This window comes from Microtus oregoni, unplaced genomic scaffold, assembly GCF_018167655.1.
Source record: "Microtus oregoni isolate MIOR12 unplaced genomic scaffold, Mior012 000010F_ref0000083, whole genome shotgun sequence".
NCBI classification, from domain to species: domain Eukaryota; kingdom Metazoa; phylum Chordata; class Mammalia; order Rodentia; family Cricetidae; genus Microtus; species Microtus oregoni.
This window is the reverse complement of record NW_024543069.1, coordinates 18,822,364-18,836,843: the sequence shown is the minus strand read 5'-3', so window position 1 is coordinate 18,836,843 and position 14,480 is coordinate 18,822,364. Positions and strand designations below refer to the sequence as shown.

General features: G+C 35.6%; 1 protein-coding gene across 1 annotated transcript; it reads right to left on the bottom strand.

Annotated features, from left to right (window-relative positions):
• Positions 1–1,182: 1,182 nt before the first annotated feature.
• Positions 1,183–13,136, bottom strand: LOC121453066 (arylacetamide deacetylase-like 2). The gene is made up of 5 exons (XM_041659597.1): positions 12,999–13,136; positions 7,429–7,651; positions 6,161–6,230; positions 4,487–4,658; positions 1,183–1,785 (listed from the first exon to the last, which is right to left on the bottom strand). Exons 1-5 carry the CDS (start codon positions 13,134–13,136, stop codon positions 1,183–1,185), a joined length of 1,206 nt encoding a protein of 401 aa, XP_041515531.1.
• Between the last annotated feature and the right edge of the window lie 1,344 nt (positions 13,137–14,480).

The following is a 14,480-nucleotide window of genomic DNA, read 5'->3' as shown; positions in this document are numbered from 1 at the left end:
TAGTGCTACTTCCACATATGTGATTCTAGTGCTGACAACTTGATATCAGATAGCCAATGAGGAGGTTCACTCCTGTTGTTGAATATTGCTTTAACTATGTGAAGGTGTGTTACATTTGTTTATGCTGCATTTGTTTAACTATGGAAAGAAGTGTTGCATTGGTTTTACTTTGGCTGCAGAAGGTACCTGATTGGTCTAGTAACAAACTGAATGGTCAATAGCTAGGCAGTAGAGGGGTAGGTGGGACTGGTGGGCAGACATAATAAGCAGGAGGAGGAATCTAGGTTCCAGAGAGAATAAGGGAGAAAGATAGGGACATACCCAGGTCCAGCACATCAGGCATCTACCGGCCAACAGACAGAGAGGAAGCAGGAAGTAGGACTTACAGAATTTAAGAAATTTAAAAATCCTCTAGGCAAAATATAGATAAAGAAAAATGTTTAAACTAAGTTATAAGAGCTAGTGGTAAAGCATAAAATAAGGTCAAGAATTCATGAGTAATAATAAGTCTCCATGTTATGATTTGGGGGCTGGCAGTCCAAGAATGCCTGCTACACATACATGGCATGATCTTACTAAAGTTTAAATAAGGTTCAAATATTTAAGCTTTGGGACATCTGTGGTGAAGACGTTAACCTTGGTGCCCAATACACAGAAAAGTATATTAGTAAGTAATAAGCAATAAATAGACTTCATGTACAGTGAATGTATTAAATACTGATCTAATTCACAATGACCAAATTGATTTTTTTGTATGAACAACACATAACTAAAACTTGTGACTGAAATACAGTTTAATGATCACTGCAAACAAATGCCACTACAATGTTCTACCTCCTCATTCATCACCGAATTCTTGTCACTGCCTTGAGTCTCCTGCCCTTTTAAATATAACAGTACTCACATTTTAGTACTGAACTATTCAGTTTGATTTCTCAGAGTTTCTCAGTTTGATATCTCTACTCATGGTGTTAAAGATGGCAACAAAATGAATATCTCCATTTTTTTTAATTGAAAATTATCAAAATTAAGTAGCTTTTCAAATACTAACCATATTTATTCTAATTAGGTTTATCCAAAGTTTAAGTCATGTTTAAACTCTTTAATTTTAAAACACTTTAAATTATAACCTTTAGGTGAAATTGTTAGCTATATGTACTGATAGCTATATTTACAATTGATTTATAGATTTTCTTGTAGCCAACTTATATACTTATCTATTATTCTCAATCCTGAATGTAAATACATTGGTGCTGTGGCAAATGATATGGCTCCATGGATTGTATCCTCTATGTGTTCATGTGTAACTGGAACTCCTACATTTCTGAGTCGGGTGACATAAATAAGTCCATCATCTCTTAGAATGTCATGTTCACATGTGATGATATAAGTTAATGGCAAATTTTGTAACTGGGAGTCATTGACTAACAAAGGTGACAGTCTACTATCCAGAAGTGCTGGATAGGTAGCATTCAGCCTCCCAGGAACGGGCTCCCTATAAACATGGTTCTTCTTATACTTCTCAGGAAGGAAGTGACTCCAGTTCACAAACTTGAACAAGTCTCTTGATCCTTCAGACATGTACTCATTTCTCAGTATTGCCTCTGGCAGTTCTTCATCTTCTGTTAGATATCGGATTGACACCTTAATTGCTAACTTCCTTGACAAAAAGGGACCGTTTTCATACTCTCGATAAGATGGCGTCCACGTATCAATTACCTGTTGCTTAGGGTATATTATGGCTTGTGCCTTAATTTTGTTCCTGTATTCTGGATCATCCTGTAGCTGTAAATAAAACACATGATGAGTGTTAATGAGTCAACAGCTTTAACAAAAAAGAATTGGTAAGTTTGTTTTAATGTCCTGAGGTAAATAAATTTATTAAACTAAAATAGTATCTGAGGATTACTCTCATAACATATACTCATAGTCTGAAAAACGAGATTCTCATTCCACCGTCTTGATGCTTGGCAGCCAAACAAGACCATGAGCTGGAGAATCTTACTAGAGATGGCAGAATGGCTATATTCTAAAATACTTTTAGTTTTTGGTGACAAGTTGTTTTTATATATCTATCACATACTGTACTCCTGTATTAGCCTCCAATATGACTTTAACCTAGGCCTGTGTCATCATGCCCAGCTTGCTTATGTTGACATACAGGAATCTACAATAGCAGAAACAATGAATATAGTAAAATAGCATGTCAAAAACCCATTCAGATGGAGCATGAACAAGGTATCCAGATGGGGGACATCTTAGCAAAACTGTTCCCTTTCCCAATCTTTCATAACTCACAGCCTTTTGTAAGGTCACACCCATGCTTTGGGGTGGAGTGGTCACTCTTACCCCAGAGTCAATGTGGTGTTAAATTTTGTATAAACATGGAGACCCTCTCTCCCACTGCCCTTCCCCTTAGAACCTCAGAAGGAAAACCACTGCAGTTTGAGTGCTATCCTCTGCCTCATCAGTTAGAATAGTCAGCTCAGGCAAAGAGGTGTATAGTAACCACTGTGTCATAACTTGCTTGAATTATTTCTTGTCTTTTTTGTGAAGGTGCCTTTATATATTTGAGGAGATTCCCCAAAGGATTGTAGAAGCAAGAGAGGCAATGGTTTAGCAGAGATCCCTCATGCCTCCCACTGTGACTGAGAACAGGATATAAGGGTGACTGCAGGCCAGGAGAGGGCCTGCTGGTAGGCACTATCAGAGCAGGTTTTAGCAAGTCAGCACTAGAATCGTTTCTGTGGTAACATGGAGAAATGGAAGGAAACAAGCAGAGGGAGGAATGGAGGGAGAGATGAATCTAGAAGATCCCATTAGCCTTAATTGTTGCTGGTGTGCAACTTAACGTATTTTGTCACAAATATATTAATACTAATAGCCACACATCCTCCCCTATACTGCCTGCTAATTTAGGATCCAATGTCTTCACCTATCTTATTTCAAGAATTAAGAATAATTTAATCTTCTTCAGTTACATGGGATATAAAATGTCAAATGAAAATTATTACATGTGCTGAGGCAAGATGTTTGGAGCGTATATAGTGACCCTGCAGTGTCTAACCCCAAGTTTTCCTCATTTGGACTTTTATTTCACTTTGTTCTGATAGAGAGATTACTCTAATTCTTCCTTCTTGGAATATAAAACTATTTAATTCGTTTATTATCTTTTGGGAACCCACAGTAATAGACTTTGAAATTTTGGAGAAACTGGGAATTTTAGAGTGACTGACCATCAACGTCTTTGAATTTGTAAAGATTGTGGGACTTTCAAAGTTGCAATGTGTTTCATATTGATATAATGATATTAATATGAGATGTTGGGCATAAACAAGAAAGGGAAGGTTGCAGTTAAGTAATGATGTGTTTGTGTGTCAAGTTGACAAGCGTTCAGGAGCTCTGGCTGGTTTGTCTTTCATTTGGTTTTGTCAGTTTGACACAGGCTAGACTTCTTTGAGAGGAGGGAACAAGACAGAAAATGACGTTGTAAGATTGGTCTGTGAGTGAGACTGTGAAGATTTTCTAAACAAGTGATTGATCTGCCCAGCCCACTGTAGGAGGTTCTACCCCTGTACAGGTAATCCTCGATGATAGAAGCAAGCAGGCTGAATAAGCCACCAGGAATAAGTCACTGGGCACCATTCCTCCATTGCTTCTGCTCCATGACTCTTGCTGTATGTCCACAAAAAATGTATTAAAACAGCTTCACTTGTCTGCTCCACAGAGATAAACTCCTCCCACTGCCATGGATTTTCTGCCTTCAGTTTCTGTACCATGTCAAACCATAAGCCCAAATAACTCATTTTCCATTTACCTTTTTCTTATTAGGTCTTCTAGTCAGAGAGATAAGAAACTAATAAATTTGCTTCAAGTACAGTGACACCAAATTCACACAAATTTTATAATTTATCTTTGAAAAGCTAGCAATAAAACTTATACTAAACAATTGTTCATAGTTATTGTTGTGTATTTTTTTAAAAAAATAGTATGATAATGTAGACTCGATGGTGTGACTATATTCCAAGTAGCTGGGGGCTGATGAAAAGATATTGCAAGCTCATGGCATAGCCATAATACAGAACAGATTCAAATTCAGCCTGGGATGCTTAACAAGAAACCAACTCAAGAAGAGCTTAAAAAGAGGTAGTTCCGTAGTTCTATGGTAGATCATTTGTCTGGGGAACATATATCCTTAGATTCAGTGCCCACTAAGCACATGTGCATACACACACACACACACACACACACACACACACACACACAGAATAGGATTATGAAATTCTTATGCTACATCACCTAATTTCTTGACTACAGCCACATCTAAATCTAAAATAATGCAAAAGAATAAATTATTTGGTTATATAATTTTATACATTTTATAGATTACAGTAAAAACATCATTCAGACACAATATCTAAAGTACCTCCTTTGAGTTAGGACTAAATTGTGCTGGTTCCAATCATACATAACACACATAACATACCAGTTGAGTCACTGATCCTACCAAGGCACCCCCAGAGCTGTCTCCTGAAATACAGATGTGAGCAGGATCCACTCCATATTTTTCCAGAACTTTATCCTGGAGAAAGAACTTGATCGCAACAATACAATCTTCAAGGGCAGCTGGGAATAGATACTGAGGAGCAAGTCTGTAGCTTTAGAGGTAAATCAAACAAACAAACAAAAGAGAAACAAAGAACTTATGATTAGGCTAAAGTATCTAATTATCTCTAAAATATACTAGCAGATATATAAATAAATTTTGGCCCTACTTTGAACCTTTAAACCCATCAAATAAACCTAGGCTTACTAATAAATAACTTCTATTTTGAAATAAGACACTGGTTTAGAAGTGTTTTATATATTAGTGCAATGAGGAGAAGAATAAGATAGCATGTATTTTCACCCTCATGAAGCCTGTAACTTCACCAAGCCCTGAAAATGGAGTTGGTGACTCAAAAGCAATTCATGATCATGGATTAGATTATTCAAGAAATTTAAAATCACAAAATCTGAGAGCAAAGTGTTGGTAGTTGTCTTCAATTAGAAACTTACTTGGCCAAAATTTCATAGAATTGTAGAATTTCATTTCCTAAGCATGAGGATTTGAATTAAAATAAGCAGTTTGATATGTGGATATGTAAGCTATTTCAATGAGTATTATTAATATACTGTGATTCATTAGACAATATATATCATATTTTCACTTCCTCATCCTCACCCCCATCTCACTATGCATTCCTTTATAGAATCATGTCTCAAATGCTCTATTTTCTTTTATTCTGACATTTAGGATTAGAATTCTTGAATTATTTATATTTCTATAATAAACAATATTATTCATATAGTCCTTGTAAATTTTTAAATTTCTAGGTGTCTCTAAGTGTTTAAAAATAGCATAATATCAACCATGAAACATCAAAATAGAATTTTAACTATTTGTTCTAATTGATATTACTTGGCCCAAAAATGACTCTAACATATATTGATTGCTTCTACCCCTCATGATGTGGGATTTCCCTCTGTATGCTGTCATCATAATTAATGAATAGAATTGCTTTGGACCTATAGCAGGGCAGAAATTAAATAGGAATGGAAGACTAAACTGAATGCTGGGAGAAAGAACGGCAGAGTCAGAGAGAAGCCAGAGACAGACAGCCTAACTTCAACTGGTAAGCCACAGCCACATGGCAATACACAGATTAATAGAAATGGGTTAAATTAATATGTGAGAGTTAGCCAATAAGAAGCTAGAGCTAATGGGCCAAGCAGTGATTTAATTAATACAGTTTCTGTGTGATTATTTTGGGGCTTAGCAGCCAGGAACTAACAAGCATCTTCCTTATTATCCCCTTAGGTACGATGAATATACACTATAGGCATATTACCTAAGTAGTATTTATGTTCTTAAAGCTGCCACTGCTCTATTGGCAAAGATGTTCACATCTCTGCTTCTCATAAGAGTCTACCATGGCAAAGATGAATGCAAAATGGAGCTTTGTTGAGGAAATTTTGATATTATAAGGTTAAGAAAACAATTTTAACCCCAAATTTCCTAGCAGCAATCCAGCCACCACTGCGGATTTTGCAACTTGTACTGTAAACTAGTTTAGGTGGGAGGGCAAGGGCACAATACTAAAAATAGCCAGTCTCTTACTCTGGGGCCACCACAACAGCATCAAGTCTGCTGGCCGTCATTCGGTTCATGAAATCATAGGGCCGCATCTCTGAAATGACAGACATAAATAGAGAACAGAGCTGTGTAAATGCGAGGCAATGGAAACCTAGACACATCTATGAATCCTAAGAGAAATCAGAATTGTGATTACTTAATGAAAATCTTGCAGTCTACACTTTGGCCACCACATGTAAAAAAATCTCCACTGGAGTTAGAAAACCTTCCTTAACTCCTACCCACTAAATCCGTCCTAACCCAGGCCAGAAGAGAAGACTCTTGCTAGGTCACAATGAAAGAAGCTTGCTGTGCCTTGATGACCTGCTTGGGTTTCTCAGAAAACTTGTTCTGTCTTCCTGTGTTGCCAGCTTCACCTGACTCCAGTTTCACAGCCTGGTGCACTGTGACTGCTCTCCTGCCTCTCATTTCTGCGGTCAGTTACATCTGGAGGAGGCTGTGGCTGAGCAGTACTGAAGGACTACACCAGGCATTGCCTCACAGACAGTGACTGACGAGCAGTGGTGATGATCACAGTCCCAAAGCTTAAATAGTAGCAAGCTATCCTTTCATAGAATTTATATTTTACTTTACAGGAGAGAAAAACTTTTATGACTTGACTCTCTCAAAGTAACCATGTCCATACCATAAAATTGGCTATAAATCAGAACTCTCGAAGTAAGTTGAAGATCATATTATAATCATCATTATAATATTCATAAATTTAGGTAGTCACCTTAATTCATCTATCTTTAACGATCTTTTAGAGTTCTCAGACTTTTTAATAAAGTGACTTTAGTTTACCTAAAGCCTAATATACTTCTCAGGATAATTTTTTAAATGTTTATATTTATAATAAGAGGCTTAGGTTTAAAATAAACTTTTAATTGCAGTTTTGAACATAATTGAAAATTTTAATTGTAGTTAAAATCAATCAGCATATTCTTGTTTACCATATTTTTACATCAATTAACTATGGATTGAATTTAGATGTTATATCAAGAGGTAGGGACAAAAATAAGTTTATTATGATTAAAATCTTAGCAGAAATCAATGCAAAATTTGTCAGCAAAAATGAATTAATAAAAAAGTGAATTTATTATATAAAACATAATGACTACTGTCAAATGGAATTTCAAAGGAAAAATTAACTCATTGCAGGAGAAGGTGTAGCAAGATCATGAGATGCAGAGAATTGCATTTCATATAGCAATTGCAATCAAATTAAAACGCACATTACAAAATACACTTACTGCAGCTTCCTGTGACATAAGCACCACCATGAATGTAAATGACAGCTGATCTCGGTCTTTTAGACTTCCTTTTTGGCAAATACAGACGAACAGGAATGTTACTGAAGTCTGTGTCAATCACTGTAAGGTTTTCATCTGAAATTGCCTCTATATTTTGATTTCTCATTAATATGAAGAAAAGATCTTCAAATTTCATAAGACCCGTATTTTCAAATAATGTGGCCTATCAAAACAACACCCAAATGTATGCATTATTTTTTATTTTAGCAACACTATATTTACATAAAGATGCAATGGGAAAAAGAGTAAGTGCTGCAATAATGCTATAGTGTGAATAGGACATCCTTCACCAAAGGAGAAATGCACATCTCAGAAGATGGAGAAGAAAGGTATGGAAACACAGAAGGGAAAGATGGCTGAAATACAATGTCTTCCAAACACGACAAGGCACTTGCATTTATCACCTCATAGATGCTCTGGTTATCTGTATGAGATGTGCACATGACCAAATCAAATAATGTGGAAGCATTCATTGGGGCCTTGTAACACAAGAAGCTCCAACACCTACTCAGAAGCTACTGACAGTTAATGACTACTGGGGATAAAAGGATCAGGTACCTTCACGATTATAAAAAGTTACACTGGCTCCAGCACACGGCTCTGTGTCCATAGGCAGCACTAACTGGATGCAGTGAGTTATGAAATATATTTTTTAAAAAGGACATGATGTTGTGAGGGCTATGCAATATGAACGTTCTGGGAGAAGTTGTAGGGGAAAGTAGAAAAAATATGATCAAAATATAGATATAAATATAAACATGAAAGATAGATGATAGATATAGATATCAGTAAATATATATTTTATTTATATTTTCAAAACAATAAAATACTAGTCAAGCACTAAGTAAACTGAAATGAGAAAATATTTGCACTAAATATGTCAAAGGATTATCTTTACTTTAGAAAAACATGAAAGTATTGCTAGACTAAAAAATCAGATTTATTACATGTCCCAATGCATGTACTCTTATTTATACTCTAGAAATCTCAATAAATTCATCTGTAATAAGACATGCATAATATTAGGCCAGTCAACATTTCATGATAGATAAGAGACTTGTAAAAAAGGTCCCACACAAACCTCAGGAAATACTGACACTTATTGGTTGCTGAGAGAGGAGATGCCATTTTCAGTGGGGTAGATAGCTAGCCTTGTTCTGGTACATTATGCGCCCCCATGTTAAGGCAGGACATTAATTAAATTAGTGGGGATTCACAAAGAAAATTTAAGAGTATAAAGAGGAAATTTTGAGAATAGTTTCAGAAAAAGAGTTGAATTCATTATGTAAATTTATGAAATTGTCAAACAATAATAGCTCATTATGCATTTAAAATAAATCTAAAACATACAAAAATTGAAATCAAGATAATCTCATTTGATACCACAAATTTTTGCACTGTACTTTTCATTGGGTTGAGTTCTTATTCACTTAGTTTTACCTGAAAATACCAGCTGGAAATAGCTCTTTATGCTTCTTTTCTTTGTTTGTCTATTCCCAATATTTTATTTTCATTTTTATTCATTAAATTTAGTTTCAGTGTTGAAAGTTTAACTGCGTGTGTGTGTGTGTGTCTGTGTGCGCGTGTGTGTTTGTGTTTGTGTGTGCAGGACTGTGTGTACCATATTTATCAATGGGATCCAGAGAATACATTCAGATGTTGAATCTCAGTTTTCAACTTATTTGAGTTAGGGTTTGGTGTTCTTTGCCACTACATATGCCAGTTGAGATAACCCATAAACCTCCAGGAATTCTCATATCCCATCTTCCCATGCTACTATGGAAGCTGTGGGGTCACAGATGGACACCACTATGCGTACTTTTATGTGGGTACTGGACTTCCAAACTCATCTTTTCCTAACAAGTGCTTTACCCACCAACCCATCTTCTTTGTCTTCGACTTATTTCAAAATTAAAATATAATGAGTAAATAAGAATTGCATTGTAAGCAACATCCAAAATTCTAGAATTAAAAAGCTACCTGGCTGCTTAGACAGTTACAAAAAGGTTTTCTGTAACATTGGGCACATCTTTACTCAGCCTACAAGCCTAGAGTGCCTTGCAGATTTCTCAGTGAAGTAGAAAGTTCGAAGGACTCTTTTACCTATTCTGGTAAAGTTTGTCCATCACTTTCTTCTGTGTCCTGCAGAATGTCTGACAGACTCTTTCACAAAGCAGGAACCTAAAGGATTGTCCCTCCTTCTTTTGAGAAGTTCATCAGTTATTTTCCTGTGGGTCCTGCATATCCAGTTTATACAGCATACAGTCAAACAGTCCAGGCAAGAGCAGTTTCTTATCCAAATGGCTAGCTTTGTCACACTGAAAGCAAACTCTACAAGGAGTTTATTCAATGCCCATCATCCTCTTGAAGTAATTGGTGCTGCCAGGAGCGAATGTCTCACATCCAAAGAATTCTAAGTTCTTAAAACATTTTAAATGCGATATTCTGTAGCCCTCTGAAATGTTCGAAGATTATCTATGTTTCTGAAATGTGACTTCTCTTACCGGAAAACCTAACATGTCTATAAATTTGACTACTATAGATGACTGTTTATTTGTATTTCTTAACTATATGTTACATCTTTAAATAAGTTGTATAATCACAATACTTTAAAGAAGAGTGGAAATATACAAATAGTATAACAAAATATACTTTAAATTTGTATCAATAGACCAAAATTTATACTAATATAAAGTATTTTGAGTTAAACAGTTATTTTTTGGATTAAGGTAGATTTAATAATCTAAGTTTTTTCCCCTCATTTCTATATCATATTCCCCTTTTTTCTTTAGAAATTGACTATGACCATTAACCATTTATAACCAACCTTCTTTAAATGAAATCAAACATTTATAAACAGTGTTTTGGAATTTGGGTGTAGTTTTCTATGTTACTTTCTACTGATTCGGGGCACTAGTAATCTTTTGGGGATCGTAAAAAAATGCAGAATTACATTAAAGTCCTGACTGGGATATTTTGTGTGGTTGGTCCATCTCTTCCAGTAGCCTTGAAGCTGTTGTGGATGTTGAATCACCTGGGCCATCATCCCCAGTGGATACCTTTCATAAGGTCTTGCTCAACCAAACCATATTAACCTAGAAGGAACCTACAGCTTTTCATCTCCTATGGAAACAAAAACAGAACTGCTTCTCCCTCCAAAGCAACATATCTTCTAGTTACATTTTACAAATATGTTTATTTTTTACTTTTGTTTTAGAGTTATGCCATTTTAAAAAAGATTTCAGTTGGTGTAATTTGTCAGTACCTCCTTCAATCTTATGTCTCTCAGCCGCTGTCCTTTGCTTTTGAGCAACCAAAAAAAAAAAAAGTCAAATTAACACAATAGTATACAGGATCCTGACTCCTTGTGTATTTTTTATTTTTGTCTGGCATTTTTTTTTGTGTGTGTGTGTGTGTGTGGTTTTTCGAGACAGGGTTTCTCTGTGGCTTTGGAGCCTGTCCTGGAACTAGCTCTTGTAGACCAGGCTGGCCTCAAACCTCAGACTCACATAGATCCACCTGCCTCTGCCTCCAGAGTGCTAGGATTAAAGGTGTGCACCACCACTGCCACTGGCTTTTTAAATAATACTTTATATCTCTTTAAAGACTTTGTTTTTTTAAATTATGTTTTCTATAACTGTCCAGACCCATTTTCTTTCTTTCTTAAGCCTAATCACACTGTTAAACACATAAAAACCTGTTGTGAAGTTCTTCTGTCTAGACCTCTTTTTATTGTGTATCTTTCAGTTTTTCATCTATATTTATATATTTCATAATTCTATGTTATATTTGAGGACACAAAGGCCAAATTTTACAATTCTTTGTTTTCACAATACATTTATATTGATAGATGATAAGTACTGAGTCGCTTCAGTGATAGACGAACTAGTAATGTATGTATGTACTAGTCAGGGATGATGTCATAACCGTTTATAAAATGGCACTGTCCACCGTCACTTCCCTACTGGTCAGTCAACAACATGAGGCATTAAGAAGCCCAAACCAGGATAACTCAACTAACTTTGGACTCGGAAGAAAATGCGTCAGTTATTGTAATGATCAGTTTGACTGTCAGTTTCATACAACCAAGATCATCTTAGGAGAGTCTCCTCAAGGAACTTTCTAGATCATGTTAGCTGGTAAGCATGTTTATGGGGGAAATGTCTTGATAACATTAATTGATATAGTAATATACAGCCTTAAGGTAGGCGGTTCTGTTTCCCGGATTTGGCCCTGATTGCTAGCTAAATATAATCATACATGCATTCCTTTATCTTCTGTCTTGATTGTTAATGTGATGGCACATCAATACCATAGCACCCTGATTGTCCTGAAATAATGGCCTGTACTTTGTTGTGGACTCTCACCTTGCTTTTTACCAGGGTATGTTATCACAGAAACCTGCATGAAAACAGAACAGTTGTCTAGCTTAGGAAGATTGCCATTCTTCTCCAGCAGAGTAACCTGTGTCTTCTTCATTTACCATACCTTTCAGTGTCTTCTCTGACCATTCACTGTTTTGTGCATGTGTTCTCAAGAAACCTTCCTCTTCCCAGAGTACCTATAAGACTTCCAGACAGAAGTACATTTTGGTAAAAAATAACATGGTGTACTCTTGAGTTCAGTTATTGAATGTGTCATTATAAAATCTGCATTCTAGCAACACAGACCTAATATAGAAAACAGCAGTAGCAAGTGCCAAGATGTGGCCCTTGAGCACCAGAATGCCTCTGAGACATGTCAGGAAGCACGTGTGTCACACAGCACACTCTCTGCCCAGGAAGATGCAGTGCAGCTTGCCAGTGAGCTTCCCAGATGGGCTCCCCCAGCAGACTAATGCAAAAGAAGATATGACAGCCAGATAGCTCCCACAAATAATTATAAAGTGATATGAAAAAATCAGAAATAAATGCCACTGTCGTGATGCTTTCTGATTATAAAAAGATACTTTATTTTAACATTAACACAGAACTTAGATAAACCTGTATTGAAATCATCATCACCATTTGACTAACTATTAACACACTTAAAATTGGTCAATGTAAATAAAATATAAACTTTCTTTGGGAACGAGAGTGTACAATTTTGAATATAGGAAGCCTAAGAACTACTTAAAAAGAAAAAAAAGATACTAAAACAGTAGAAGGAGAAAAATAAATCAAAATTTTATGATATGAATGATTTTACATGTGAGCTTAAGAAGACATACGAGTCTTTCTGAGAGCCATCAAATATTTTCAAGCATCTGAACAATTACTCAAATATTCCTTTAGTAATCCTGGTTATTTTTGCTGTCAGTATATACTTAACTTTAGAAGTACACATTTACAAACATTGCATCTTCATTAGATAATAAAGCATGTTAGCAATTAACTCAAATGTTAACTACATAAACTATAATATTATTTGGTAAGTAAAGCATTTGAAAGAGCAAAGTCTCTCTCAAAATACTGACTCAATACACTTCATTTGTAACAAGGCCTCCCAATTTCCCAGGAAAAATATTTTACCGTGAGCGTTGCTATTTTCGTAAGAATATCTGTGAGTCTCACTTTCCAGGGTTCTTCGATGTTTTCTGGTATGGGTATATAAGTATAATAAGCAAGAAGGATGCAAGATAATCCAAAGAGCAGCATTTTATTCCCCATGCTAAAACTCCAAACCTCTCTCTGCTGATAGTCAAATTGCTACCTCATATATAAATCGCTAAACAGTAAGACAAAGGTAGCAGGCCAAGTCTTCCAGACAACACAGCAATAAAGCAACTCATTTACTATTCAGTTCTAAGGTCAGGCCACTGTTGTAACAGGTAATGCAGCTGTGCTTCTTTGTTTAACACAAGGTACCATAAATAATCTATTGAAAATTGGGTCAGGAGTAAAACCATCACGAGAAGATCAATTTCTTTCACATCAGTGAAACACATCTTAGTGAAACTCACAGCACAGGAAAGATTAAAATCCACTTTCTGGAGTCATTTTAAAAAAAGTAGTGACAAGAATTTAAAAATAATTTATGAGTTACATTTAATCAACGCAAAGGCTAAAGCCTATTGAACATATTATTTTTAAAAAATAAAACCTACTATGTCAAGTAAGCACTAGGAGAGCACTAGATGGCAGGAAACTAAATGCTGGTCAAAATTATATAAATAATTCACTTAATGAAGAAATATCTGGGCAATATTAATCACACATTGAAGTTAAACTTAGGGATACATAAGCTACTTGCATAATAATGAGAATATTATATTATATATAATATTATATATTATATATTTTCTATCATAACTAAAGAAAACTATAACTCTCATTATTTAGTTTTTAACTCCATCAAAGATCCCAGAAGGAAGATGTAATGTTACCTAACAACGTAGATATCTGGTTGCTTGGACAATCACATAAGCTGTTTGGCAACTTTGAAGCACTCATCTTTGACCTACAAGCCTAGAATATCTGGCAGACTTTTCAGTGAACCAGAAAATCTGAAGGGAAGGACAGTCACACGTTGTATTGACAAAGGTCATCAGTTGCTTTCCTCTGTTTCCTACAGAATGTAAGGCAGACTACTCTGTGAAATGGGAATCTCCAAGGACTGCCCTGCCTTGTCTTGGTGAAGTGCAAGTCTTTTTGTTCTGTCTTGCCTATACAGTCTGTATAACATACTTTCAAACACTCAAGGCAAAAGCAATTTTTTGCCCAAATGGCTAGTGTTGCCTCACTGAAAGCAAATTCTATGCAGATTTTTGTTGATGCCCACCATCCTTTTGTGAAATACATTGGTGCTGCCAGGAGTAGATGTGTCTCCTTCTCATGAAATGCCTTATATTAGCAAAATACTTTAAATGCCATATTCTATAGATTTTTGAAGTGTTTGAAGAACATTTATCTATCTAAAATATATCTCTGTATGATCTTAAAATATATCAAACATGTCTATGAATCTGATTGTTACAGAAGACTAATTATTGACCATTCAGTAGGGTGCATTTT

Bases quoted from the DNA above. Each gene is read 5' to 3' on its own strand.
- LOC121453066 (XM_041659597.1), bottom strand. From the start codon at position 13,136: ATGGGGAATAAAATGCTGCTCTTTGGATTATCTTGCATCCTTCTTGCT. The intron at 7,652-12,998 runs GTAAAATATTTT...TTGTTTTGATAG, and splicing joins CGAAAATAGCAACGCTCACG to GCCACATTATTTGAAAATAC. The intron at 1,786-4,486 runs GTATGTTATGTG...TTTTATTTACAG, and splicing joins TAGGATCAGTGACTCAACTG to CTACAGGATGATCCAGAATA.